Source organism: Sminthopsis crassicaudata, chromosome 4 (genome assembly GCF_048593235.1).
Source record: "Sminthopsis crassicaudata isolate SCR6 chromosome 4, ASM4859323v1, whole genome shotgun sequence".
Classification (NCBI taxonomy): domain Eukaryota; kingdom Metazoa; phylum Chordata; class Mammalia; order Dasyuromorphia; family Dasyuridae; genus Sminthopsis; species Sminthopsis crassicaudata.
Window position 1 is genome coordinate 69,548,953 of NC_133620.1, and position 27,148 is coordinate 69,576,100.

Sequence of the window (27,148 nt, forward strand, 5' to 3'; positions counted from 1 at the left end):
GTGGTCTCTCCCTTTGATGGGCTAGTTCCTCCATTTTAGAGAAGATGCCCAATCCAACACTGAAGAGGTCCTGAGCCTCCCCTTAGGACTTTCTCTATTCTTCCCCTCCCTCCTTTTCAGCTTCCCTTTTTGTGAGTCATTACCAATTAGAGGATCCAGATAGGATAACAATCTTATAAATAAATAAATAACATAATATGTAAATATATATACATATATAAATAATCTTATAAATAAATAAATAACATAATATGTAAATATATGTATAAACAATCTTATAAATAAAATAAATAACATAATATATAAATATGAACATATAAACAATCTTATAAATAATTAAAGCTGAGCTTTAAAGGAAGCTAGAGATTCTATGACACAAAAGCAAGAAATCTGTTCATCCCAAGCATGGATATATCTTATGCAAAAGCACAGAAACAGGGACTGGATAAGGGAAAGACTGGCAAGTGGAAAAACCAGAGGTGGATTAGAAAGCTCCAGGGAGAAGAGGGCCCTTTATTAAGCACCTAGTAGGTGTCATGGAAAAGGAAATGTCCAATCTCTTTGCCAAGAAAATCCCAAATGGAGTCACAAAGAGTTGGACATGACTGAAACCACTTAACAAAGTGCCAGGCACAGTGCTTACCACTTTATAATTATTATCATTCTTGAGTCTCATAATAACCCTGTGAGGCAGATGCTCTAAATCAGGGCTTCTTAATTTTTTCCACTCATTCTTTGGTACACATATAATTTATCATTTATTAAAGACAAATGCAAATTTGCATGCTGATGAGATGGATGTGCTTATTTATTTTTACATAAAGAATATTTGGTGGAATATTTGATATTGCGGGACATAGAGCATTCAGAAACCTTTTGCTGATAGCAATTTTTTTATGACCTCCCCCATTTAGTTACACAATCCCATATGAGGTTATGACCCACAGTTTAAGAAGCTTTCCTCTAAATCATCCTCTTTTAGAAGATGAGAAAACTGAGGCAGACTTCTGCCCAGGATCACATAGCTAATATCTGGAATTGAACTCGCATTTTCCTGACTCCGGCTGTTAGCCATACACCACCTAGTTGCCTTTTTCAGATGAAAATAAGATAAACTGAATGATTCAATCCCAAGATTATTTGACTCCAAATGCAGTTCTTGAGTCCTTACACCGAAGCTGTATGAGTGGAGAGAAAGATGTAGATGCAAGATATATTTTGGAGATAGAACCAACAAGATATGGCATATGATTGGATGTTAGAATTGAGGCAGAGAAAAGAATTGAAGTTGACTAGGTTGTGAACTGAGGTGACCAGAAGGATGATGGTGTCCCTCCACATCACGACTTTCCCCATCATGATTTCAATATATCACGTGTTGGTGTGAGAAATGATATGGAAATTTGGGAGATATTGCAGAAGCTGTAAATGACATGCAAAGACCAACAGAATCTATGACCAAATATTTAACCCAAATTTTACAGCAGACTGTACTATAAGAACCCCAAAAAAGAAAAATAAAAAATCCAGATTCCTTCTTTGATACAAAGGGAGGGCCAAAAATATTTATGCAAATTTCCATATCTCATGGGCACTGCCTCTAACACTCATGATATAGAAGGGGTAACTCTAATATATTCTCTTTTGGACATGTTGAGTTTGAGGAGCGTATGAGATATCCAACGGGTGGCTGGTAATGAAGGTTCAGAGTCCAAGAGACTGGAGCTGGATTTATAGACCTGAGAGTCTTCTTCATAATAATAGAGGTATTAGGGAAACCAGGGGAGCCCTTGAGATGATGACCAACAGAAAGAGCAGAGAAAAAAGAGCAAGTCAGAGCCTTGTGGTTCACCCAAGCACAGGAGGAAGGTGGAAGTGAGGAGTGTTATAAAAACCCAAGAAAAAGAGGATGTCGAGGAAACATCAAATGCTGCAAAGAGATGAAGAAGGATGATACCTCGAAGATGCCCACTGAATTTGGCTGCAGAGTGGTCACCCTTCCCCTGTGCCAGAGTGGAGCACTGCCAAAAGTTGGTGCTGCTGCTGGGACTTGAGGTTTAACCCCCTGTATCTGGGCCGTTCAAGAATCTCCCGCCACACCAGCTGCTGCCACTCTGTACTAGAGTTGGGCTGCTCATTTCTGGGGCATCAGCCAGGCTGGTCCACCACCCAGCAGAGATAAGGAGCAGCCTCAAGCTTGATTCAGGCCATTCCAAGGGTTTCTGGTTCCCTTCCTTTCAGGTTAGAATGTCCTTCTAACCATCAGCTCTAGCTGCTGACCTTGGGCACTCCTGCTATCCTGAATTCCTAAAACCAAGGCCAAGAATGGCTAGCTCAGATTACCTTATCTTCCAGGTACCTCGTGCAGGCAGTTGCCATTACTTCCAAGGTAATGGTGCCTGAGTTCCCAAGAGGCCCTTCTCTAAAAGTCCCAGAGACAGAGAGAGGCTTGCAGCTCCAAAGAAGCTGTCTCTCTTTTCCTTTCTTTTTTAATGGAAAAATAACCTTTATTTAGAATACAAAACAATACATGAGTTTATGGGATTTACTATCATGACTTTTCCCAAAATCTTGCACAACAAAAGCCGTTAACTCTACTAAAGCTTTCCAAGTATGTGTTTCAATAGGAAAGAGCTATTTATGGTTTGGCAATGGCAGCGACATAATGTACTATTTCAGCGTACAATTCATTTACTTACAACTCTACAGTGAAAATCTTGCCCAGATTAATCTTTGATCCAGACTTAATGGGTATAGAAATATGCAATGTGAATTACACTCACATTCAATGCAAGTGTCAAGTAATCATAATAGATGAGTGGGTTTTTGTTTTGTTTTGTTACAAAAGCATCTTATCAATTCATTATTTTTACTAATACCAGCGATGCCTTATTTTATGATGTTTAACAGAAAAAGATATTCCTCTTGAAAATAAAAGTCAAGGGATTTATGGCCTGACAAAAACAATTTCAGCTATTCACAACATGCTGAATAACACTTCTCATCATACAAAGATCCCAAGAATGCATGTGGGGGGCAAACACTTTAATTGCATGGTAGCATCTAGGGTTATTTTAAACATGGAGTTATCTCTCTTTTCAAACCAATTTCTCTCCCCCCCCTTCCCAACTAAGGTGTAATTGCCCATATCCCTAATTCAGGAAAACGAGACTCTTGGGGTTAAGCACAAATGTGGAGCCTGCTCCTGGGTTCCTCAGGGCACTTCTGCTAGGGTAGCTGCCCAGCGCCTGACAAACCTGCTTTAACCAGTCATCCTGAACCAAAGTCCCAAATGGTCTCAGAAGTGCATAATAAGGTTGCAAACCCAGCCCCTCCCCCAGGGTTGTGCACCTGACTGCTAATCATTCCTGTTTGTTTCCTGCCTATCCACAGGAAGGCCAGAAGGTGCTGGTGAACCTCTGGGCAAAAGGTGGCAAGTATAGCCTGCCCCACAAACAGCGGATTACAACAGCCAACCTGGGAAAGCTGCCTAGAGAGAATAGGAACATGGGGAGGACCTGGAGCAGAAACAAGCCTAGCAAGGTAAAGAACCAGTCAGAGGCAAGTGGAGGGGGAGTCTCCTAGCTATTCCTTTTAGAGCCTGTTCAATATACTGTTGCCTCAGAGGCCTCACTAACCAAGAGGCTCTTCTCCAAACCCAATCCTTAAGAAACCTGGCCAAGAGAAGAGTAATTCCCCATCCCTGGGATGGGAGTGGGATGGGGAATTCTCTTCAGTCAGGCAATCAGCATTTATTAAAGACCAGGCACTGTGCTAAATTCTGAGGATACAAAAAAAGGCAAAAAATTAGTTCCTGCCTGTATTGGCTCATCTCTATCCATGCTCCATGGGATGCAGTCTCCATCGCATAAACAAAATGTTCAAGGACAGATGGGGTCCCAGGCTCATCAAACCTCCATCAAATCTCCAGAATCAGATTTTCACATCAAGCACAGAAGCAGAAGAGTTCAAGGGTAGGAATTGCTAACTCAGGTTATAAAGTACCATAGAGCTGACCTCCCTGCAGCCTCAAAGTGTGCTTTTCTCCCTTCCAGGGACAGATGTTTGTAGGGGCTTCACAGGGCTAGCAAACCCACGACTTAGGGTTCTGGCTTCCCACCCTGGACATAAAGTCACAGGGTTTTTTCAGGTGTGGAGCAGAGACAGTGTAGTGTAGAGGAGGGGGAAGATTGGATTTAGCTTCAGAGGACCTAGCTTATTTCTCTGACCCTTAGGTTCCTGAAATCATTTACATGATATAATCAATCAGTATAAATATAATTACAATCATGTAGTATCCTCCTCATGTCTAGTAACAATTGTGCCAATTGCCTCAGGTTGGTGGGAACAAATTACTTTCTAAATCTTAAAGTGCGCTAGAAAAGTGAATGTTATATCTTGCAAGTGACAGGTGATTGTCTGGAAGGAAGGCAGCATTTTCTAGTGAGTCAGAGGACCTGAATTCAAATCCTCTCAGTGGCACTTCCTGTGTGATCTTGGAGAATCCCGGTTGTTTTCTGTTAACAATGTAATCATTTTCATTTTTAGGCTGTTATTTAATGCTTGCCATGTCTGGTACTCCCCAACTCATCTTTCTGACTTCATATTTTTTTCTTCCTTTCTTCCCTCATGCTTTCCTTCTCTAACTTTGGGAACAAATACTTTTGGGAACAAAAAACTTTGGGAATCAAATAAATATAACTCCTATCCTTGAGGGACAGGTCAAGCAATTACTACATGACTCTACTCACCATCCCTGTCATTTCCTTGTTTAAAACACCCCTTTTTGGCCACTGCTCCCTTAGCTGTCTTGGAAGCTTCTTGAGGAAAGAAACTAACTTTTTGTATTTGTATCCCTAGCATTTGGCACAGCACCTGACACATAGCACATAATGAAGGCTTTTTTCCCTTTCCAGCCATCTATCCATCCTCCACCCATTTATCCATCCACTCATTCAATATATTTATATATGGCTTCTGTATAGTCTAAACCCATCCTCTCTCACTTCTTATCTATGAACCATGTGCTCAAATACATTTTTTCCACTGTCTTGCCCTTAGTACACCTTAATATTGAGGTAACTGACTTTTACAATAGGTATTGCTTTAATTGGGAGAGTTAGAATTCAAAGTCTTTCTCTATTTCCTTATTCTCTTCAATATGTTGCAGTTGTTTTCATGGTGGTCTTCTTGCAAACTCTATATACACTATAATATGATATGGCCAAATAACCCATAGAATTATGCTTTTGCTTGTCCTTGGATATATGATAAAACCCCTCCCCCTTCCTTTATTTGCCTTTCCACAGGGGAACCTGTATAACATCTGTCCATTTAGTGGCAACTTTCAATTTCTGGTTTCACTTATAGCAAGAGAGTCAAAATAGATTAAATTCCTCCAGTATAATGTCCAGTCACTGGATGAAGATCTCACACTAAGAATACCAACAGCTGAGTTAATGTGTATGGATGGGAGGATAAAGAGGGCTTCTGGGAAGAACCACTTCAACCAATGAACTTGCTGTTCCCAAGCACGCAAGCTCTTCCCCAGGAATTCACAAGTCAAACTCCCAGGAAAGGCTGGAACTAGAAAATTGTCAAGTACCGACTTAGCACTTAGTAAGAACCTAATATCTCATTATCTCATTAGCACTTAGTAAGAACCTAACAGTCTAAGAATGCATCCTTTGCTCTATATTAGTCAAAATTGACCCTAAACTGAAGGATATGAGGACTAGACTTCCCTCTACCTGCTTGCTAGCTCATTGTCCTTATTCATTCTCTGAGACAATCAAGGAGTATGTTTTGACATTTATTAATTACTAAAGCTGCAAAATTCATTTATTAATTAGCTCAGCCCTAAAACCAATTTATTCAATATTACTTATTGATGAGCTGGAAACCTCTTTTCCCCAAAACTTTCTAACTCTATTTTGCTTTCTCTCTCCCTTTCTTTCTTTCTTTCTGTTTTTCCCTTTCCCTTTCCATCCCTTGCCTTTTCTCTAATGATGTATGGTATCAAACTGCCTAATAGTCTAGATGTAAATAAACATAGTTTTTTTATTATACTATTTATTAACAGCATAATCAACAATCAAAAGATATTGATGATTATTTACAACATATCAGCTGTGAGAAGGATCACTGACAAAGTCATTTTTAATCATTAACTACAATTACTGACATTTCAACATTGGATTGTTGAAACATCGCTGCCCCACTATTTAATTGTTTTAAAATACTAATTAAAGTCTTTTCTCAATAATATTTATTTTTCTTAAAAGATAAGAGTTAAATTTAGGTCTCTTTAGAAATACGTTTCTTGGTCCATTTTCTTTGACTTTTCTTTGGTTATGACAGTTAACAGTATCTCTCCAACAACAATTAAAATCTGATTTCTCATCTAATAAGAGTTAAACTGTCAGTCCAAGATGCCATAACTTTTTAAATGAGAAGTAACAGTATCCAAAGTGTTTGTGAGAAGGACTATTGAAACTAGTGTAACAGCTCTCCTTTCTACTACTACGGCATTGACAGTATAAAAGCAGAAAGGACCGAGGGGCATGTATATTTATTTCATGCAAAGCCATAGTTAAATGAGTCATGACCCTATGGCCAACCTACTGGAAATGACCCTCTTCATACTTGGCTAGGCTGGCCCTCATGAAGGAGAAATAATCTGTTGTCCAGACCGTCCATCCAATATTCAGAATCATTTATACTCCTCATCAGAGTATTGAGTTTATTTTGGGGTTTTCTAGTGGCCATGAGAAAGTGATTTCATAATTATAAATCGCTGTCTCAGTTTCCTCATCCATAAAATGAGGAATGGAGAATGAAGTTGAATTAAATAATTTCTAAAGTTCCTTTCACATCTAAAAATCTAGGGAATCATAGATTCTCAGAGCTGGAAAAGGAACTCATAGATATCATTATATATCATCCCTAGAAAGTGGTCATCCACTGTACCTGAAAACTGCCAGTGATAGGAAACTCATCCATCATGAAATAGTCTAATCTTGTAAAAAGACTTTGAAATATATCCCAGTCTTTAAAAATTATAAAAGCTAAACTCCTGGGAAGGGAAGTGACCTGTTCAAAGTTTGATAGCTTGTTGGTGGCAAAACTGAGGTTCAGATTTTTGCTTCCAAGTTATTTTAACTGCACCAAATTGTTTCTATTTCTTGTAGTGTTAGTGCTCATGTACCCCTAGGGATCTTAATGAAGCTAAAATTCTACTTATTTGATACAAAATAGGGAACTCCAAAGAAATCCTATGAATTTTTGACCCCAGGCAAGAAAATTTCCTATCATAAAAACAAGAGACAAGTGAGGATATAGATCAGTCACCTAAGGGCATTGCTCATTACAAAGCTTCTGGAAGTGACTTGGACTCCTCCTTCCTTGCCTTCTGGGCTTTCACCTGATAGACAGATGGATGAGTTGGAATCTTGGTTTGGAAAAATTCCTGCTTAAAAAAATAAGCTCTTTTTTAAAGTTGGCCCAGAAGAATAGGATGTCATTACTAACCCCACAGGGAATGTTATCCTAAAGGTTAATTCCTAATGGCTTTGATATTTTGAAAGATCCTGGATTTTTGCAGATTAAAACCTCTCCCTCATGCCTCCACCAAGCTGGTTGCTATTGTTCTTGTTTCCCCTCTTAATTCCTCCGTAGAGGATAGGGCAAATCTTAATCCCTACAATGGAAAATGTTTAGGAGGAGATATAGGAGAAAAAGAGAGTGTTAGGTAAGAGTGGGCAAAAAGATCTGCATTTAGGGACCCTTGTGTTTAATGGAATGCACCCTATGGGCACTAAAATAAATGAGTGATTCAAAGTCTAGTGGTCATACAATATCAAAAAGATGCCCCCGAGGTCTTGAGAGGGAATGCTTTGCAATGCCTGCCTTTGCTGTCTTTTTTCCTTTATATTCTTTTATAAATATTCCTTTATAAAAGCTAACCCCCATTTGTATAACACCCCACTTAGCTTTTATAAAGGAATATTTGTGTGTGAGAGAGACAGAGGCAGAGAGACAGAGAAGAGAGAGACACACAGAGAAAAGAGAGAATGAGTTGAGGATAAGGAAAGAGATATTGCAGGAAATGTATGGAGAAAAGCATTTCTTTCCAAATAGCTCTGACCTATAGATTCTGCTAGTCCATCTCTCACACAGCCTTCTGTCACTAGATAGGACCATTTTTGAAATCTCTCCTTTGGAGAAGTATTCAGTTCCTTCCTTTCTTCCTTCCTTCCTTCCTTCCTTCCTTCCTTCCTTCCTTCCTCCCTCTCTCCCTCCCTTTCTTCCTTCTCCCTCCTTTCCTTCCTTCTCCCTCCCTTCCTTCCTCGTTCCCTTCCTCCCTCCCTCCTTCCCATCTTCCCTCTCTCTCCTTCTCCAATCCTTCACAGTTATGTCAGTCCCTTGCTCAGGAAGCTCCAATGACTCACTCTTGCCTCTGAATAAAAATACAAACTCCTCTGACGTTTAAAGCCCTCTAGATGGCTAAGATGACAGGAACAAATAACGATGAATGTTGGAGGGGCTGTGGGAAAACTGGGACACTGATGCATTGTTGGTGGAGTTGTGAAAGAATCCAACCATTCTGGAGAGCAATCTGGAATTATGCCCAAAAAGTTATCAAAATGTGCATACCCTTTGACCCAGCCATACTACTACTGGGCTTATACCCCAAGGAACTACTAGAGAAGGGAAAGGGTCCTGTATGTGCCAAAATGTTTGTGGCAGCCCTTTTCATAGTGGCTAGAAGCTGGAAGATGAATGGATGTCCATCAATTGGAGAATGGTTGGGTAAACTATGGTATATGAATGTTATGGAATATTATTGTTCTATAAGAAATGACCAACAGGAGAAATACAGAGAGGCTTGGAGAGACTTACATCAACTGATGCTGAGTGAAACGAGCAGAACCAGAAGATCATTATACACTTCAACAATGATACTGTACGAGGATGTATGCTGATGGAAGTGGATTTCTTCAACATAGAGAAGAACTAATCCAATTCCAATTGATTAATGATGGACAGAACCAGCTACATCCAGAAAAGGAACACTGGGAAATGAGTGTAAACTGTTATTTTTACCTTCTGAATCCAATTCTTCCTGTGCAACAAAAAATTCGGTTCTACACACATATATTGTATCTGAATATACTGTAATATATTTAACATATATAAGACTGCTTGCCATCTGGGGGAGGGGGTTGGGGGAGGAAGGGAAAAAATCTGAATAGAAGTAAGTGCAAGGGATAATGTTGTAAAAAATTACCCATGCATATGTACTGTCGAAAAATGTTATAATTATAAAAAAAAAAAAAAAAATTAAAAATTAAAAAAATTAAAGCCCTCTAGAGATTGGCTCTAGCCTAGTTTCCAGATTTATTGAAACTCCCTCACATACTCTATGTACGTTCCGGCCAAATTGGCCTTGCTACTTTCTTCCTCCTAAACACAGCATTCTCTCTCCTTTTGCTGTACGGGTCCCTAGCCTGGCATTCACTCCCTCCTCACCTCCAATCTCATTAAAAAACAAACAAACAAACAAAACTATCCTTCAAAAAATAGTACGATTTCCTACAGGAAACCTAAACTGATTCCCCTCCCTCCCCTTTCCCTTATCCCTGGAAATTACTTTGTATTGCTTCCCTGCCCATGGAACTTTGTTACCCACCACAAACTATGGATCTGGATACATGTGGCTTGAAGGGAGACAAGAAAGATCTCTTCTGCGTCTCCTCCTCCCACCCTCTTCTAGTGGTTCCTGCCAGGAAAAGAAATAGGAATTTGAGATCCCAAGCTGATCCCTCCGCTCACCCCAGAGAGAGGAGGTCCCTGGTAGAATTACATCTATTTGCTCTCTTCAATATTATTAATCTATATTAATGATATCATTTAGGTTCAATCTGGGTTTCTAATTGCTTTCCTTAATGGGGAAACAGAGCCTGGAGCTATATATCCAAGTTTTGACTGCACCAGAAGCGCAATGATTGATTGTTGTCCTTTGTCCTTGAAGAGGACCACATGACACTACTAATCGAGTTAGTGTGTCGGATTGCGGCTGATCAGACCAATACGAGCTCTGGACGCTCCGCCACAGATCGGACACAGAGTCCTTTGAACATTTGGGGTGCTTCTCCAACTTAGCATCTCATGTTTCTGAGTTACTTCACTTCTGCTTGCTCATAGAGCACACACAGCACTTCTCTGATGAGGGCACTCCATGCTAGGCCGTCCTGTGCCAGTATCTCCCTTGTCATACAATTAATTCTCAAGTTTTTAAGAGACCTTGAGAGTGTACTTGTATCACTTTTTCTGACCATCTTATGAATGCTAACCCTGTGTGAGTTCTTCCATAAAATAATCTGCTTGGCAAGCGTGTATTTGGCATTGGAACAATGTGGCCAGTCCAGGAATTGTGCTCTCTGCAGTAGAGTTGGAATGCTTGGCAGCTGAATTCGAGAAAGGATTTCAATGTCTGGTAGCTTATCCTGCCAGGTGATCTGCAGAATCTTCCTCAGACAATTCACTCAGACTCCCCACCAGATGCACAATGAACACGCCAGCTAAAGAAAAATAAATTCATTTATTCAAACATTTTAAAAAAAACATTTCAATAGTATTTTATTTTTCCAAATAGTTTCTAAAATTCATTTTTGCAAGACTTTGTGTTCTAAATTTTTCTCCCTCCCTCCCTTACGCCCCCCCCAAGACAGCAAGCAATCTAATATAGGTTAAATATGTGCAATTCTTTTAAACATATTTCCATATGTATCATGTTGTGCAAGAACAATCAAACCAAAAGGGGAGAAAGCCATGAGAAAGAAAACAAACAAAAAAGATGAAAATAGTATGCTTTGCTCTGCATTCAGTCTCCATAGTTCTCTCTCTAGATGTGGATGGCATTTTCCATCCCAAGTCTATTTATCCAAACAGATATAAGAGAAGATATACATAGGAGAATATGCATCACATAATACAGAGTTTTTTGTATCTCTTTGGGAGAGCTAACTCAACTCAACCAGAGAGAAGGTCCTAGGTCTCCACCTCCCATCTCCCACATTCCTGGGGCAGGGAGGGAGGTGGAGAGAAAACGGGGAAGGGGACAGAGATCCCCTGAAGTCTCTAATGTAGTCAGCAAGGAGGGACATGATAGAGAGAGTGGGCTCTTCTCATGTGGTCTTCTTCCTGGTCTTTCTTCCATCAGAGACTTGAAAAGAGTCTGAAATGGTACATTTCTCAATGATGGAAGCCAAAAGGCTTCTTTCCAGCTCTCCCCAAAACTCCACCCTTCATACAGGTGCAGAGCATTGAGTAATGAACCTCTATCAATGAAAATAGTTTTAAGCAAATAGTCCTTGGAACCAAAGGTTTTATATATATACATATATATATATATGTATATATATAATATAATATTTAATATATACATAATGTAATATATATACATATATTATATTTAATTTTCTATGTACATCATACTCCTTCCCCTTGTGGACACTGTTGTCTTTATACTCTTAGCACCTAAATTAATAGACAATAAAAATAAACAAGTGCTTGTTGAATTTAATGAGATTGAATAAAATTCTTTCCTTCCATAAAAACTATGTTGATAAGCACTCTGAAGGAAATAAATATAACAATAAAATAGCTATACAATAATAATTTCTGCAATAAATTAGCTGATCTGCATGTCACATTTAAAAGTTTTAAACTGTTTTGCATCCATCAAATACACTAATTTGATACAAGGATGTGTGGTATCATAATAATCCCTCATTTTATGGCTGAGAAAACTGAGCCACAGAGAATTGATGTGATTGATCCATGTTCTTATAATTTATAAGAGGTAGAGCTAGGACAAAAATCTACTGCTCTACCAAGATGCCTTTCAAAGTCTTAATATAAGACAGTGAATGATTTTGTTCTGCATTCGTGTCCCAAGGACCCTCTTTGGAAGTGTACTAAGAGGGGAAAAGAGACTCAGTTGGGCAGTAAAAAGAAGATATGTCCCTGGATAATGAGGGGCAAAGGAGTCCACAGCTTCTCCTAATGGCCCTTCTTCCACTAGTTGATGGGACAAGTACAACTTGTGCTGAGTCACTGGGATTAGATTGTTCCAGGAATAAAGTGAGAGAAGAATAAGTCTTTCTGAGAAATCTGAGCCTCCAGTCTGGGAGAAGAACTCAATGCAATTCTGGTTGATATTTTCGTTAGTTTTGCTTAATTGTGTTCCCTTCCCCCTCCCACTTTTTGGTCTTTGTTTCAATCTAAGGGATGATTCTCTGTAGATTAGGCAGTTAGGTGTTGAAGTGGCTGGAGTGCCAGACCTGAAGTCAGAAAGATTCATCTTCCTGAGTTCAAATCTTACCAGCTGTATATCTGGGTGAGTCACTTAACCTGTTTGCTTCATTTCCTTCATCTGTAGAATGAGCAAAACACTCCAGTATATTTGCCAAGAAAACCCCAAATGTGGTCATGAAGAACGACACCACTGAACAACAAAACTTCTGTGTAGGGCAGAGGGAAAATGATTTATTTGGAAATCAAGGTGAGTGAAATTTTACTTATCAAGCACCTACTTTGTGCCAGAAATTGTTCTTAGGGATATAAGAACTTATTGATATATTCCCAGTTCTGAAGGAACTTTTTTCTAATGAGCACATAGGAATGGGGAGTAGGAATGGCAATGTCATTGAGTCATAGACATTATAAGCCTAGTGAAGTCACAGAATTTTAGAGCTTCTAGTCCAAGCCCTTTATGTTATAGGAGACTGGGATCTGGAGAAGTAAACCCAACACCAGAGCTAGTTTACAATCAGAACAAAGCTCCACTTCAATGCTATTTTTTCACAATGTGTCTATATGAGGCTGAAATGTATATTGAAGAGAAGTGAGTGTTGGAACTTTGTGTTCAGCATATATGGGGCTTATGGATATCTGACTGCCTTCCTTCCATAAATCCCTAGACAAGTATTTATTAAGAGCCTACTATGGGTTAGGTACTGGGCATTCAAACTCAAAGAACAAGGCTAGAAAACATCTAGAACAATTCTCATTTTATAAACGTGGAAACTAAGACTAGGTGCCTTGTCCAAGGTAATACAGGTAATAAGCTTCCAAAGAAGATTTGAATCCAAGTCTTCTGGTTCTAGATCCAGTGCTGCTTTTTTTCATTGTATAGTAAAGAGGGTTTATCATTTTAATGTTATTTATATTCTTCTTTCATCACTTCAAGACTCAGTTCTAGGGTCACAGCTTCTGGAAGATGTTTCTCTCTCTCCCTGCCTTAGTTCTCTCTTCCTCACTAAAAATAATGTTTTGTTTGAGTTGCATGTTTTTTGTCATGTGCTTAACTGTGCTTTTGTGCTGTTTCCTTAGCCCTTCCTCCACAGAATGAGAGCTCCTGGAGAGTTTTAATTGAATGATATAAATGGAAGCTATTATTATTGCTACATTCCTCAAATGATTTTCTGAAGGTACACTTTTCTGAAATGATTGTGGAAATAATGTTTTAATAATCCAGTGTTATCACATATGACATATCATAATGATATAATCAACTTATAATAATCAATTATGGCATACACATAGATATATGATATGATCAATGGAAAACAAACCATGATTACATATGATTGATACATTGTATGTGATACAATCAACTTATAATTACCAATTATCATGTGTGGCGTACAGTATGTTATGCTTAGTGGATGACAATCATCACATGACATTGATGTACCATATATATGATCAATGATAAATTATCACATATGACATTGATACAGCGTCTGTGTTATAATTGATAATAATCTGTTTGTTAATATAACGTTGCTATATTATATATGACATAACTGATCATCAATTGTCAGCATATATGGCATATGATACGTCAGACTGATACAAATGGATAATGGTCCATTTTATCCTTTATGACAAGATATATATCATATAATCAGTTATAATTATCACATGTGACATGTGATACTTCATATATAATATAACTCCTTGATAATAATCAATTATTTCCCTCCCCTATGAGTTAGCTAATGCCAGTGTGGTCATCCCCATTGTATCGATGGGCAAACTAAGACTCTTTGGGATCACAAAGCTATCACATGTCAGAGGGGACTTCGGATCCTGGCCCTTTAGCTCCAAGTCCAACAAGTCCTTCATAGAGTTGTATGAGGAAAGTTCTCTGCAGCCTGAATGTGCAGAGCTGCCAGGAAGGCCGCCACAACAGTCAGCCTGCCCTCCGACTCGGGGCGGGTGGCTAGAGGGGAGCGATCCCCACCCACGAGGCGGCTGCCTCCTCGGAACCGCTCCCGGTACTTTCACTGCCAGACGGACGTAGAGTTTAATTGTAGCTCTGGCTCGTCTGTTGTCTGGTTATTCTAGGTGAGGTACCGTGGAGCCCCAGAAGGAGCCGCTTGGCAGCTGGGGAGAGCCTGGCCGCCACCCTGACCTTAATGTGTGATCGCGGAGGCAGACGGAACAGACTGGACAGACTGGACAGACGGACGGGCGGACGGGCGGGACAGGAGGACAGGCGGGACGGGCGGACGGGCGGGACAGGAGGACGGGCGGGACAGGCGGACGGGCGGGACAGGAGGACAGGCGGGACAGGCGGACGGGCGGGACAGGAGGACAGGCGGGACAGGCGGACGGGCGGACGGGCGGAACAGACGGGACAGGCGAACAGACGGGACGGGACGGGCGCTTGTCCGGAGCCGGCTCCGCTCCTCCCTGCTGCCACTTACGAGCTTTGGGCCCGGGCCAGGCCAGTCCTTTCACTCGGAGGAGCCCGAACCAGTGACCAAAACGAGGGCCCTTCCAGCTCTAGGTCTTGCACGTGGCCGGGAAGTCCAGGAAAGTGGGAGTGCCGGAGGATCCTGGGAGGGGGGAGAAGGGGCCCGGAACAAAGGACATTCCTTAGCCCCGGCCACTGATGGACACGCTTCCCTCCCTCGAAGGCTCCCTCCGAAGCCCCGGTGTTTGGTTACAAAGAAGCCCCAGGAAGCTTCCTCCGCCCGCTCCTCCACAGATGTGCTGTTTGCTTAGCATTTGTTCCAGTGGAGCTCATGGTTTCTCTGCCCAGTCATTCCGGGTCCCGGACATCTCCTAGTCTATGCAGACGCTCACTCTGTCTTAGGGGAAAGAGGATGTTGGGAGAAGAGGCGGAGGAGAAAGAGAAAGAGGAGGAGGAGAAAGAGGAGGAGGAGGAGGGAAATGATGAAGGCTATGATTTGGTAACCATGGTGACCCCCGGGTCCCTCCAAACACGTGCCTTCCCTTTTATAGTCAGCTGTTTCTGCTGGGAGGGGTCTGTTTTTGGTTGGATGCTCTGGTATGTGTGTTCGGCTTCCAGCCTGGCCATCGGCTGCGGGGACTGTCCCGCTCACTTCTGGGGAGCACTCAGACCCGGCCGTGCAAAGCGTGAAAGCAGGGAGAGGGGAGCTGGGGGGGAGGGGAAGAATCAAGGATAAGAGAGAGGGAGGAGGAGGAAGGAGAAGGAAGGGAGGGAAGGAGGGAGAAGGAGGAGGAGGGAGGGAGGAAAAGTGTTGGGGGAGGGAGAGAGAGCAGGGGAGGAGGGGAGGGAGGCCAGGACAAGTCAGAGTGCGGAAGCCAGCAGCAGCAGCTCCAGCTTCCCAAACTTTGGGCCCTTTCATAACTTTTCTCTCCCCCGCCCCTCCCAGTGTCCCAACCCCCTTTGACGTTTCCGTCTAACTTTCTGGGGCCGCCGCTGCCGGGGCAAAGCCTCTTGGCTTTGGGAGCCCGCCGCAGACAGAGCTGGCAGGGAAGGCTCAACGGAGCCCCAGCTGGGGAGGGAAGGAAGGGGGGACTTCCTGAAGGCTGGCCCCTGCATCTCGCCCTCCCTGCTCCTGCCGTTACTCTCCCTTCTCCCAAGCTTTTTCTCCACTCCCCTTGCTTCACCTCTTTCCCCTCTTCTAAGCTTTTCCCTTCACCCCACCTCCTTGACCTCTCCCCTCCCCCGTGGTTGGAAATGCAGCATGAAAAGATTGGGGTTTTGGCCTCTTCCCCTTAATGACGGAACCATGAACTACCGGGGGATGGCATTTCCTTCTCCGCCAGCACCCTTCCCACAACCCTGACCCCCTTCCCAGCCGGGCCGGGAGCAGCCCCCTCATGTCGTCGCTGCTGCTGAAAACCCAGACCGAAGCCAGCCAAGTGGAGCTCGTCCAGAGAGGGGCCGAGCTGTGCCCTCCACCATGGGCCCCCTCCCCTCCCCTTCTCCGGGTTCCTGAGTGAGAGTGGGGGCAGGCCTGCGGGACCCAGCCAGAGCAGCACGGGACTCATGGGCTAGGTCTGCTCCCAAAGACTTTGGAGGCCTGGAATTCCAGGCCTGGTCGCTCTTAGGTTTACTGGGAGACAAATGGTGTCCTCCTCCTCCCTCTTCTCCTCCTCCTCCTTTGCCCCTCTGAAGAAGGGGTCACTATTCAGCTGCGACTCCGAGTGAGTATTGAAGTAGTTCCATGCTTAGGGTGGGTGGAACAGTTCTACCTTTTGTCAAAGGACTGCCAGAGGGAATGTTGGGAACCCAGCCTCGGTAGGAGCTGGGAGGAGGCTGAATCCTGAGCCTTGAGGCTTTCTAGAGACTGGGATGCTAATAATGGCCTCTGGGGATTGAAGTGCTACTTTCTCAAGGACCAATAACTTTGCAGTTGACTACATTTTATTTTATGTGTATAAGAACAAATACAGTACTTTGTGTATAGAAACAGAAAAACATGCAGGGCTTTGTGTAAGCCTCACAGAGGGTCGGTCCCATTCTTAAAGGTCTCTAGAGATGTGAACCTATCGCGTTTCCTGATGACCTGAGTTCAAATGCAACCTCAGACACTTACTAACTGTGTGAACCTGGGCAAGTCACTTATCACTATCTACCTTAGTTTCCTCAACTGTAAAATGGGGTAATAATAGCACTTACATCTCAGGGTTGCTCACCAAATGAGATAATAGTTGTAAAGTACTTAACACTGTGTCTGACACATAGTAGGAGCTTTTGGTTTTTTCCTCCTCTCCTCCCTCTTTTCTTCTCTTCCTTCCTCCCTTCTTTCTCGATCCTTTCCTACCTCCTTTCCTTCCTTCCTCCCTTCCTTTTTTCCTCCCTTCCTTCCCTCCTCCCTTCTTTCCTTCCTTTGTTCATTCATTTGTTCATTCATTCCTTCCTCCTTTCCTTCCTTCCTTTCCTCCTTTCTTTCTTTCTTCCTTCCTTTCCTCCCTTCTTTCTTTCTTTCTTTTATCCTTCCTTTTTCCTTTCCTTCCTTCCCTACCTCTATCTCTTCCTCCCTTCCTTTTTTCCTCCCTCCCTTCCTACCTTCCTCCTTTCCTTTCCTTCCTTTGTTCACTCATTAGTTCATTCACTCATTAGTTCCTTCCTCCTTTCCTTCCTTCCCTCCCTCCATCCACCTCTTCCTTCATCCCCTCCTTCCTCTTAACACCTTGATTCTAAAGATTCCACAATCAGGAATCTTTTTTTTTTCTTTTTTTTTCTTTTTTAAATCTAATCTGTGTTTCAGTAGTGAAGAAAGTAGAAGACATGGATTTCAAATCATGGCTGTTATTAACCCTGTGACTGGTGCAAAGTTCTATGGCACTTTTAGTTCTACCTTCACAAGGTAGTTGTGAATGTCAAATGAGATGCTATGTATAAAATGCTTAGTGAGAAACTTAGAGCACCAGTTATTATTATTAATTTACAAGAGGGCGACTTAAGGGATAGAATTGGGATTCTTATCCAAGATCCACAAATTTCAGGGGATCTGTGAAAGTGAAAAAATACATCCTTACTTTGACATAATTGGTTTTCTTTGAAATTATGAATATTCTATTTTATGCATTTAAAAACATGATTCTGAGAAGGGGCCCATTGCCTCCACTGGAAGGGTCTATGATACCAGCAAGGTTAAGAACTTCTGGACCCAAAGAGTAGTGCTGATGGGTTGCTGTCAGTCTGGAAGGAAGTATTTAGTTCAAAGCTTCTTAGACTGTGGGTCCCAACCCCATATGGGGTCATGCAACCAAATGTGGGGTTGTGAAATTGTGATTTATTCTGATTTGTATACCTATATACCTGGGGTCACATAAAATTTCTCTAGTGAAAAGAAATCACAAGTGGGAAAAATTTAAGCCCTGATCTAGTCAGCAAGCATTTACTAAGCACTGTATGCCAGGCACTATGCTAGGTGCTGGGGATACAAAGGCAAGAAAATAAAATACCTGCCCTCAAGCGTCTTGCATGTGTCCTCAGCATAGTGATCTATATCCTCATTTTATCATCAGTATGAGCACAGTTGTTTCTCACTGTGCTTTCCACACACTCCTAAATCTCCTAAATCCTCAACTCACTAGCTGTCATATCCAGTGCCCTCGATGGGTGTCCTGTCAGATCAGTTCTGTTCAACATTTCTGTCAATGACTTGCATGAAAATACAGATGACCTGCTTGTGAAATTGCAAATGCCACAAAGGTGGAAGGGATATTTAATATTAAGTAATAGAATCAGGATCCAAAAAGATCTCGGACAGGCTAGAATAATAGACCAAGACTAAGGAAACGAAGTTTAAAAGACAGGCATAATTATCAAGTCCTACTCCTTGGTTTCCAAAAATTACCTGATCATTTATGGAATAGGAAGGGGCAGCTAAATATAGGATTATAAGATTAGAAGTGGGAAGGAAGAGCTTTAGAGAGCATCGAATCACAAACCCTCAGTTTACAGATGAGTACACTGAAGCTCAGAAGAATTATGGCCAAGATCATGCATGTAGTAAGTAAGTCTCAGTGGGAAAGATTGGACAGCAGGTCCTCCAAATTTAGTACTCTTTCCATCACATATGAATGCAGGACAAAAGAAATGATGAAGGGGATGGTTTTAGAGAATGCTGGGAAGACTTGTATGAACTGATGCAGACTGAAGAGTATCCCAATTTATACGCTAATAAATACTATTATAAAACAAACAATTCTTGAAATTTGAGAACTCACTATGTATCCAAAGGATTCACGAATCCTCCTGATGAATGATCATTGATGTGACCCACCTTCTGGCAGAGAAGTGATAGACTCAAGGTGCTGAATTAGGCATACATTTTTGGAGATAAGAATTAATTTTGCTTGACTATGCACATTTATTAGAAGGTTGGGTTTTTTTTTTTTTAATCACAGTAGGGTTAGATTAGGTAATATAGAGAGAAAATGAATGATTGTTAGTTTAAAAAAAGAAAAGTATTATGGGATAGTGGTTAGTATCCCAGACTTAGAAACAGGAAACCTGGTTTTGAATTCTGATTTAGATATTTGCTAGAAAGTCACAATCTCCCAGATTTTTTTCATCTGCAAAATGGGGGTCATAACAATTGTGTTTCTTATCTCAAAGGATTTTCATGGGAAAAATGATTTGAAAACGTTATGTATATATCTATATGATTTCACATAAATATGAATAATGTATAAATGAGTTATCAGGGTTTCTTATACCATTCCTCTTAATGAATGGTCCATTTGAAAAAAGGACTCGGCAAGTTCATTAATAATTATTGTCATTAAATAATTGCATTTTTCAATACTTTAAGCTTTACAAACTGATCTCACAACTATGCTATGAAGCAGATAGTGAAAAAATTGTCCTAGTTTTATGGAATATTTACTACTCACATTGTCCCAAGCTAGGGGTAAATAAAAGCAGTAATTTGTTTATTCCTTTTTTTCCCAAGTGTTTTTCACATACATTATTTGGAAAATTCCCTTGTGTGTAATAATTTTTTTGAGATTGTTCCCTGCATTCTAGGGATCCTCATACAAAAGAAGGAAGAGAAGGAGAGAAAGGAAGGAAGGAAAGAAATATTTGCTAAGTCCCTACAGTGCCAGATACTGTGCTAAGTCCTTTATAAATATTGGTTTATCTTCACCACAGCCTGAGAGGTAGATACTGTCATTACCTGTATTTTACAGTTGAGGAAATTGAGGTAAACAGAAGTTAAGTGATTTTCCCCTAATAGTTCCATAGAAAAGGAAGACCTGTGAGCCTGTGGCTGGCTACCAGTAAGATGTGAACTCCAGAAGGTTAATGCAGCTTGGGCTGAATCTCAGTGGTGATTCTTGCTCTTTCTATAATCTTTCTTCCAGGCTTGGGAACAACCATCATCTCCATGGAAGCAGTCTCACCTGTAGAGAGAAGGTGGTCTGGAAAGGGCCTGAAGGAACAAGGGGGCCAAAAATCCCATAGATCTCCACTTCGTCCCCAGGAAAATAAAGAACCTAATGCAATGGCTGCAGAACCTGTTGGGGGGTGGGCAGGCCAGCCCCGTGGCCCCTCTGTGCTGGAATGTAAAGTAAGAGCCCTGAAGGAGAAGAGGATGTTGTCAGAGAAACAGGCCCTAAGTGCTGGCCCTGTCTCCCAAGAGCGATTCTTCCAGAAGAAGACCAAGAGCCGGAGGAGTAAGCCGGCTGCTGGCCCGCTGAGTGCTCCTTCTCAGGACCATGTGGTGGCCCCCCAGGCTCAGATGCGCACTTACCTGACAGACAGATTGTTGGACAGTAGCGATGACCTGGACCAGGGGCCAGTGCACAGTCCCCCTGCAAACTCCAAAGGCACCCAGTTTCCAAATCAGCTTGGTTTAGGGAAGGAAAGCCAGAGGCTCCCAGAAGGAGTATGGAAGCCTCCTGACTCAGGTCTATTGCAAGAGGCCAGTTATTTCCAAGAAAGCCCAACTCAGACCTCTGGTCAGAACAGGTCAGAGATCCCAGGGCCTTGCAGGGATGTGGCCCAAATGCTTTCCCTGGACAGAGGAGCCCTTGCAGAACATCAGGTCCAAGTGGGAGTCCTGGATGAGATGTCTCTGGCCGTAGAGGGAGAAGACCCCATTGGTACAGCCACCTTACAGGGACACTTGTGGAAAGCGCACAGTTGGGATAGTTTGAGGAATGTCAGCCATTCCTTGTCTTTAGCTGACCGGGTGGAGAGGAACCGAATTCTTTTGCAGGAGAGAAGAGGGCTGTCTGAACCCAGCTGTTCTCAGCACCATCAAGGAGGACCCCCAGCCAGAGCCCCGCGGGGAACCACATCAGGTGAGAGCCTTAAGTTGTTGTGAAAATCTGTGAGCCCACACCAGGACTTCATCAATTTTCCTGTCTCGAATAAATAGAAAGCAGCTCCAACCCATAAAAATGTTTGGGGGGAACCCTTGTCCTTTCTTGTTGGTAGGACCTCTCTCCTTCTTCCACTTCCTATCTTTATAGGTCTATCTTCTCTGAAAGTCAATTTTCTTTGAGATCCTTAAAAAACAACATCTTAAAAACTTACTTTTATTGAGTCTCTGCCCTAAGCAACCTCTTTTTCAGGTTACACAACATGGGAACGCAGCCTGTTGGCGTTCTCTGTAGGGAGATAATTGTTTCAGAGGGCATTGTTTTCCTTCCCTTCTCCAAATGGCAGCTGAGGATGCTTCAGATTGTCCCACAGCTAGCAAGGAGAAGAATTTAAATGGGAAAATATAATCACACAAAAGAGAATGTGTCATGGGCTCTAAGCAGATTAGTGACCAGGGGACCTTAGGCTCCTGGTTTTTGCTATGTTGTCCCTGACTTCTTCCTCTGTTCTGGATTCCAGAGTTACTAGGGGGAGACCTAGATTGGGACTCAGGAGTATCCTTGCAGGACTCTGATGGGTGCAGGTAAGAATTCAGAACTCATTTTTTCTTTTCTCCTTAGCTCCCTATTCCCTGCCTTCTTCCCCCACCCCCACTCACATCACATTGGCACTGATTTAAATTACCAGTATTAAAAATGAAAAGAGTGAAATTACCATCAGTGAAAAGGAAATTGAAGCAATTGGGAACTATTTTTCCCAATAGTATGTCAATACATCTGACAATCTAAGTGAAATGGATGGATGTTTACAAAAATATAAATTGTTTCAGATTAACAGAAGAAATAAAATATTTAAATAGCCCCATTTTAAAAAAATAGAATAAAATCATCGATGAACTTTCTAAGAAAAAATCTCCAGGGTCAGATGGATTTTACAAGTGAATTCTACCAAACATTTAAAGAACAGCTAATTCCAATACTATATAAACTATTTGGGAAAATAGACAACCCCAAAGAAATCATAAAAAAGAGAAAAGGACCCACATGTGCAAAAATATTAGTAGCTGACTTTTTTGTGGTGGCAAAGAATTGGACAAAGGGCAAATATCCATCAGTTGGGGAATGGCTGAATAAGTAATGGCTGAATAAGTTATGGTATAAGAAAAATAAGTGAAGAGTCCTACCAGATTCCTTTTATGACACAAATATGGTGTTGATACCCAAATCAGGAAAAGCTAAAATAAAGAAAGAAAATTATAGATCACTTTCCCTAGTGAATCTTGATGAAAAATCTTAAATAAAATATTAGCAAGGAGATTATATGAATTTATCACCAGGATAATACACTATGACCAAGTAGGATTTATACCAGGAATGCAAGGCTGGTTCAATTTCAGGAAAACCATCAGCATAATGGACCCTATTAATAACAAAACTAACAGAAATCATATGATTATATCAGTAGATGTCAAAAAAAGCCAATTCCTGATATAAACACTAGAGAACATAGGAATAAATGGAATTTTCCTTAAAATGATTAAGTAGCATCTACCTCAAGCATTATATGTAATGGGGATAAAATTTAGAAGCATTCTCAGTAAGATTAGGGATGAAACAAGGATGCTTATTATCACATTATTATTAAATATTGTCCTAAAAATATTAGCATTAGCAATAAAAGAAGAAAATGAAATTGAAGGAATTAGAGTAGGCAAGTAAAATTATCATTCTTTGCAGATGATATGATGGGATATTTAGAGTATCCTAGAGAATCAACTAAAAACCTACTTGTGAAACAATGAACAACTAGCAAAGTTGCAGGATATAAAATTAATCCATATCATCAGCATTTCTATATGTTGCAAAGAATAGCAGCAAGAGATAGAGAACTCCTATGTAAAATAATTGTAGACAACATAAAATATTTGGGAGTCTACCTGCCAAGACAAATCCAGAAACTATATGAATACTAAATGAATTACAAAACACTTTTCACATTAAAAAAAAGTTAGATCTAAACAACTGGAAAAATATCAATTGCTCACGAGTAAATCAAACTAATATAATAAAAACGACTGCTTTACCTAAATTAAACTACTTATTCAGTGCCAATTAAATTGACAAAAAATTATTTTATAAACCTAGAAAAAAAATTCATCTGGAAGAACAAAAAGTTTAGAATATCAAGGGAACTAATAAAAAAAAATGCAAAGGAAGGTGGCCTAGCTGTACCAATTTAAAATATATTATAAAGCAACAAGGAAGGAAGGAAGGAAAAAGAAAGGAAGGAAAGAAAGAGTCTGCTTCAGTTTACATGAAAACTCCATCAGTTCTTTCTCTAGAGGTAGATAGCATTTTTCTTTATGAGTCCTTTGGGATTGTCTTATATCATTGTATTGCTGAGAAGAGAATAATCCTTCACAATTATTCTTTGCATAATGTTGCTATCATTATGTACAATGTTCTCCTGATTCTCAGGACACACTTTGAAGTTTAATCTTCATTTTCTCCAATATTTTCTTAAGATGTAGCAATCAACAAGATAATAAATCAAGTCCTAATAAATGTCACACTGAAAATTTAGCAGTTGGCTCTTAAAAAGGGGTTGGAGCTCTTGAGAAGGATCCTCAGACTGGATTTACCACCTCTTTTATGAATATATAGCTTTGAGCTAATCATTTAACTTCTGTAGGTATTTGTTTCCCCATCTATCTACAAGACAATACATGTGTAAAGTAATGAAAAAATCACTGAACTTGGAGTCAGCAGTCCTGGCTTTTCCATTTACTAACTGTATGACTTAACAAGTCAATTATTTTTCTAGACTCTGGTTTCATAGGATCATAGCATCTCAGAATTGGAAACGCTTTAGAAATTATCATCTACTTAAATCTGTTTCTGAGCAAGCATGTCTTCTTGAATATCCCTAAGCCTCCATAGGAGACGCTCTACCTTGGAAGGTGGCCCGTTCCACTTTGGGGCAGCTCTAATTGTTAGAAATACTATCCTGAAATCAAGCTGAAATCCGCCTAGTTCTGCCCTCTAGAGCCAAGCAAAAATAAGTGCATTTTTATTTTGACAGTTCTTCACATTCAGGAAGACAGCTCTCTTGCCATCTCCCCAGTAAGCCTTTGCTTCTTTAAGCCAAAAGCCCTGATTCCCTCAACCAACATTCATGTAACACAGTTCCTAAGCCAGCAAATGAGTGTAGCTTCTAAGATCCCCAGAACAGAGCAAAGTACTCCGCTTGTGGTCTAACCAGGTGTGAGTACAACGGGATTACAGCCTCCCGCTGTTAACGCAGCCACTCCCTACACATATTAATTTGGCTTCCATAGCACACCATAGACTCATATTGAGCCGTCATTCTGCTAAAATCCCAGAATATTTTTCCACTGTCTTTGTGCAATTGGTTTTTTGGACACCAAGATCTTTTGGGATTCTGATTCTGGGTTTTCTATTATTTCTTCTAGTTTCATGTCATTAATAAGCACACTGACTGAACCTTCATTCAACTCAGCTCAACATTTAAGTGCTTACTGTGTAAACAATCTCTTGTGAAAAAGACAAAAAAAAATATTTTCTAAAAAAATTTTGAATGGGCCATAGCACATGACACGTCTCTGAGGCACCTTGGCAGACACCTCCCTTCAGGTAGAATTGGTTCATTAATGATTATTTTTTAGTTTTAGTCACTCAGCTAAACGATCAAGCAGTTCATCAAGCATTTGTTTAAGCAGTTAGCATTTCCCAGCACTGTGATAAGCACAGTGGGTCCAACAGTCCTTGTTGTAGGTTACCTGAAGGGAGAGTCTGCACTCAGGTGCACTTTCCAGTTCAAAGCTGTTCTGCTTGAAAACTAGGTCATTCCCCAGTCCACCGGTGAGTAATTGCAGGCTGAAGAGTAGTTCCATGCCAGATATCTCACAGCTCCCCTGGTCCAGACTGAGAATTCTCTCTGGATGCTGAAGCTGCCAGGTCTGTTTGCAGAGATGTGCAGAAACAGGAGCTCCTTCCACATCTGGGCCGATATCCCCGTGGGGAGGAGGCAGAGGCTGGTTTGCCTTCCTGTGGGTCCCAGGACAGCTGTGGGCCAGGTCTGGCCCACCTGGAGGGGTGAGAGCACAGCAGCATCCATCACCACCCCCTGCGGGACGGCAGGCACCCCATCTGCCTCCACAGTAGCAACATGCGGGAGCTGCTTCCAGTTTTCCAGCTGTGCAGTGCTCTCACCCCTCCCCAGTGTCCTGTGGTTTGTACTGAGGGCTAAGGTCGACATTGCTGGCTTCCATTGTCCAGGACACTTCCCCCCTCCGTTCAACATGAAACCTGATCTTTCCTCACATCCTTTGTAGAGACAAAGAGCAGGTTCTCCACCCCAACATCCCAGACTTAGGGAAGATTTATGTGCAGAAGAATAACATGAGGAATATCATTCTGGCCAGGATTGGGACGGGGGAGACAAGGAGTGGAAACAGAAGTGGGGAAGGTACAATGGTCCAGATCCATGTTAGTGAGGCACTGTACTAGGGGCAAAGCTGGGGTAGGGAGGAGAGAAGGGGAGAGACAGGATTGGTAACGGATTGGATGTCTGAATGAAGGCAGAAGGCAGAGTCAAAGATAAACCAATGGGGCAGCTGGTGGCGCAGTGGTTAGAGCACCAGCCCTGAAGTCGGGAGGACGTGAGTTCATGTGACCTCAGACACTTTAACATTTCCTAGTTGTGTGACCCTAGACAAGTCACTTAGCCCCTATTGCCTAAAGAAGAAAAAAAGATAAACCAATGGCTTTGAACCCAGAAGTCTGGATGATGAAATAGTGATGGCAAGAGGAAGAACAAGCTTAGGGGGATAAAATAAACAGATTGGTGGGTAAGATGTGTTGGTGGGGGAATCTGTGAGAAGGACAGGGTTGGCTTAGAATGACGAATCTCAAACTTGGAAATGACTTTATAGATCTTTGAGCATAAGTCAAATGAAGTCAACAAGCTTTATTAAATACACTTATTTTATTAATTGTAGAATATTAATTAATATGAAATAGGCCAAGTTCTGAAGATATGAATAAAGGCAAAAATAGTTCCTTCTCTCAAGTAGCTCACAGTACATGGAGATGACATGCAAATGATCACATACAAACAAGATAAATTGGAGATAACAGAGGAAAGGCACAGGAATTACTAGGAGTTCTGTAGAAGGAGGGATTTTAATTGGGACACGAAGGAAACTGGAGAAGGGGATAAGGAGGGAGAGCATTCCGGGTAGAGGCAGACTACCAGAAAAAATGCCTGGAGTCCAGCCCTTATCTAAGCAATAATCTTTTCAGCATCAAACTAAGGAGACAGAAAGAATGAATAGAGAGAAAATGGATAGAGAATCAGGAGAATGTGTTGTCTCTGAAGGGATGGAATGATACTTGCCATAGATTGCTTTGATTCCATGTGACTCCCTGTCGTCTCTTCCTTCCTTCCCTCCTTTCTTCCTTTTTCCTTTCCCTCTTTCCTTCCTTTCTTTGCTCCTCTCTTTCTTCTTCCCTTTTTCCCTCTTCCCTTCTTTCCTTATTTTCCTTTTTCTTCCCTTCTTCCCTTCTTTCTTTTCTTCCTTCCCTTTCTCCTTCTTTCCTTTCTTTGTTCCTCCCTTCCTTCCTCCCTCTTTCCTTTCCTTATTTGCCTTCTTTTTCTTTCTTTCTCTCTCCTTCCCTTCTTTTCTCCCTTCTTTCTTCCTTTCTTGAATGAATAGAGAGAAGGGGATGGAAAATCAGGAGAATGTGTTGTCTCTGAAGGGATGGAATGATACTTTTCAAAGGTTGCTTTGATTCCATGTGACTCCATGTCCTCTCTTCCTTCCTTCCTGTCTTCCTTTCTTCTTTCTTTCCTCCCCTCCTTTCTTTGCTCTTCCTTTCCTTCTTCCCTTCTTCCCTCTTCCCTTCTTTTCTTATTTTCCTTCTTTCTCTTTTCTTCTCTCCCTCCCTCTTTCCCTTATTTTTCTTCTTTGATTTTCTTCTTCCTTCCTTCCTT

General features: G+C 41.3%; 1 protein-coding gene across 3 annotated transcripts in view; it reads left to right on the forward strand.

Annotated features, from left to right (window-relative positions):
* The first annotated feature begins 3,372 nt into the window (after window positions 1-3,372).
* KIAA1614 (KIAA1614 ortholog) overlaps window positions 3,373-27,148 on the forward strand; it is a 61,186-nt gene continuing 37,410 nt past the window's right edge. The window contains exons 1-4 of one of the 3 annotated variants that reach the window (XM_074308513.1): window positions 3,373-3,543; window positions 12,446-12,568; window positions 20,170-21,111; window positions 21,653-21,716. In XM_074308513.1, coding sequence (XP_074164614.1) covers window positions 12,496-12,568; window positions 20,170-21,111; window positions 21,653-21,716 — 1,079 coding nt within the window. In that variant the 5' untranslated portion in view covers window positions 3,373-3,543; window positions 12,446-12,495. Of the gene's footprint in view, window positions 3,544-12,445; window positions 12,569-13,398; window positions 13,497-15,606; window positions 16,495-20,169; window positions 21,112-21,652; window positions 21,717-27,148 lie in introns of those variants that run through there. The other 2 variants (XM_074308515.1, XM_074308514.1) reach the window with 2 other exon arrangements.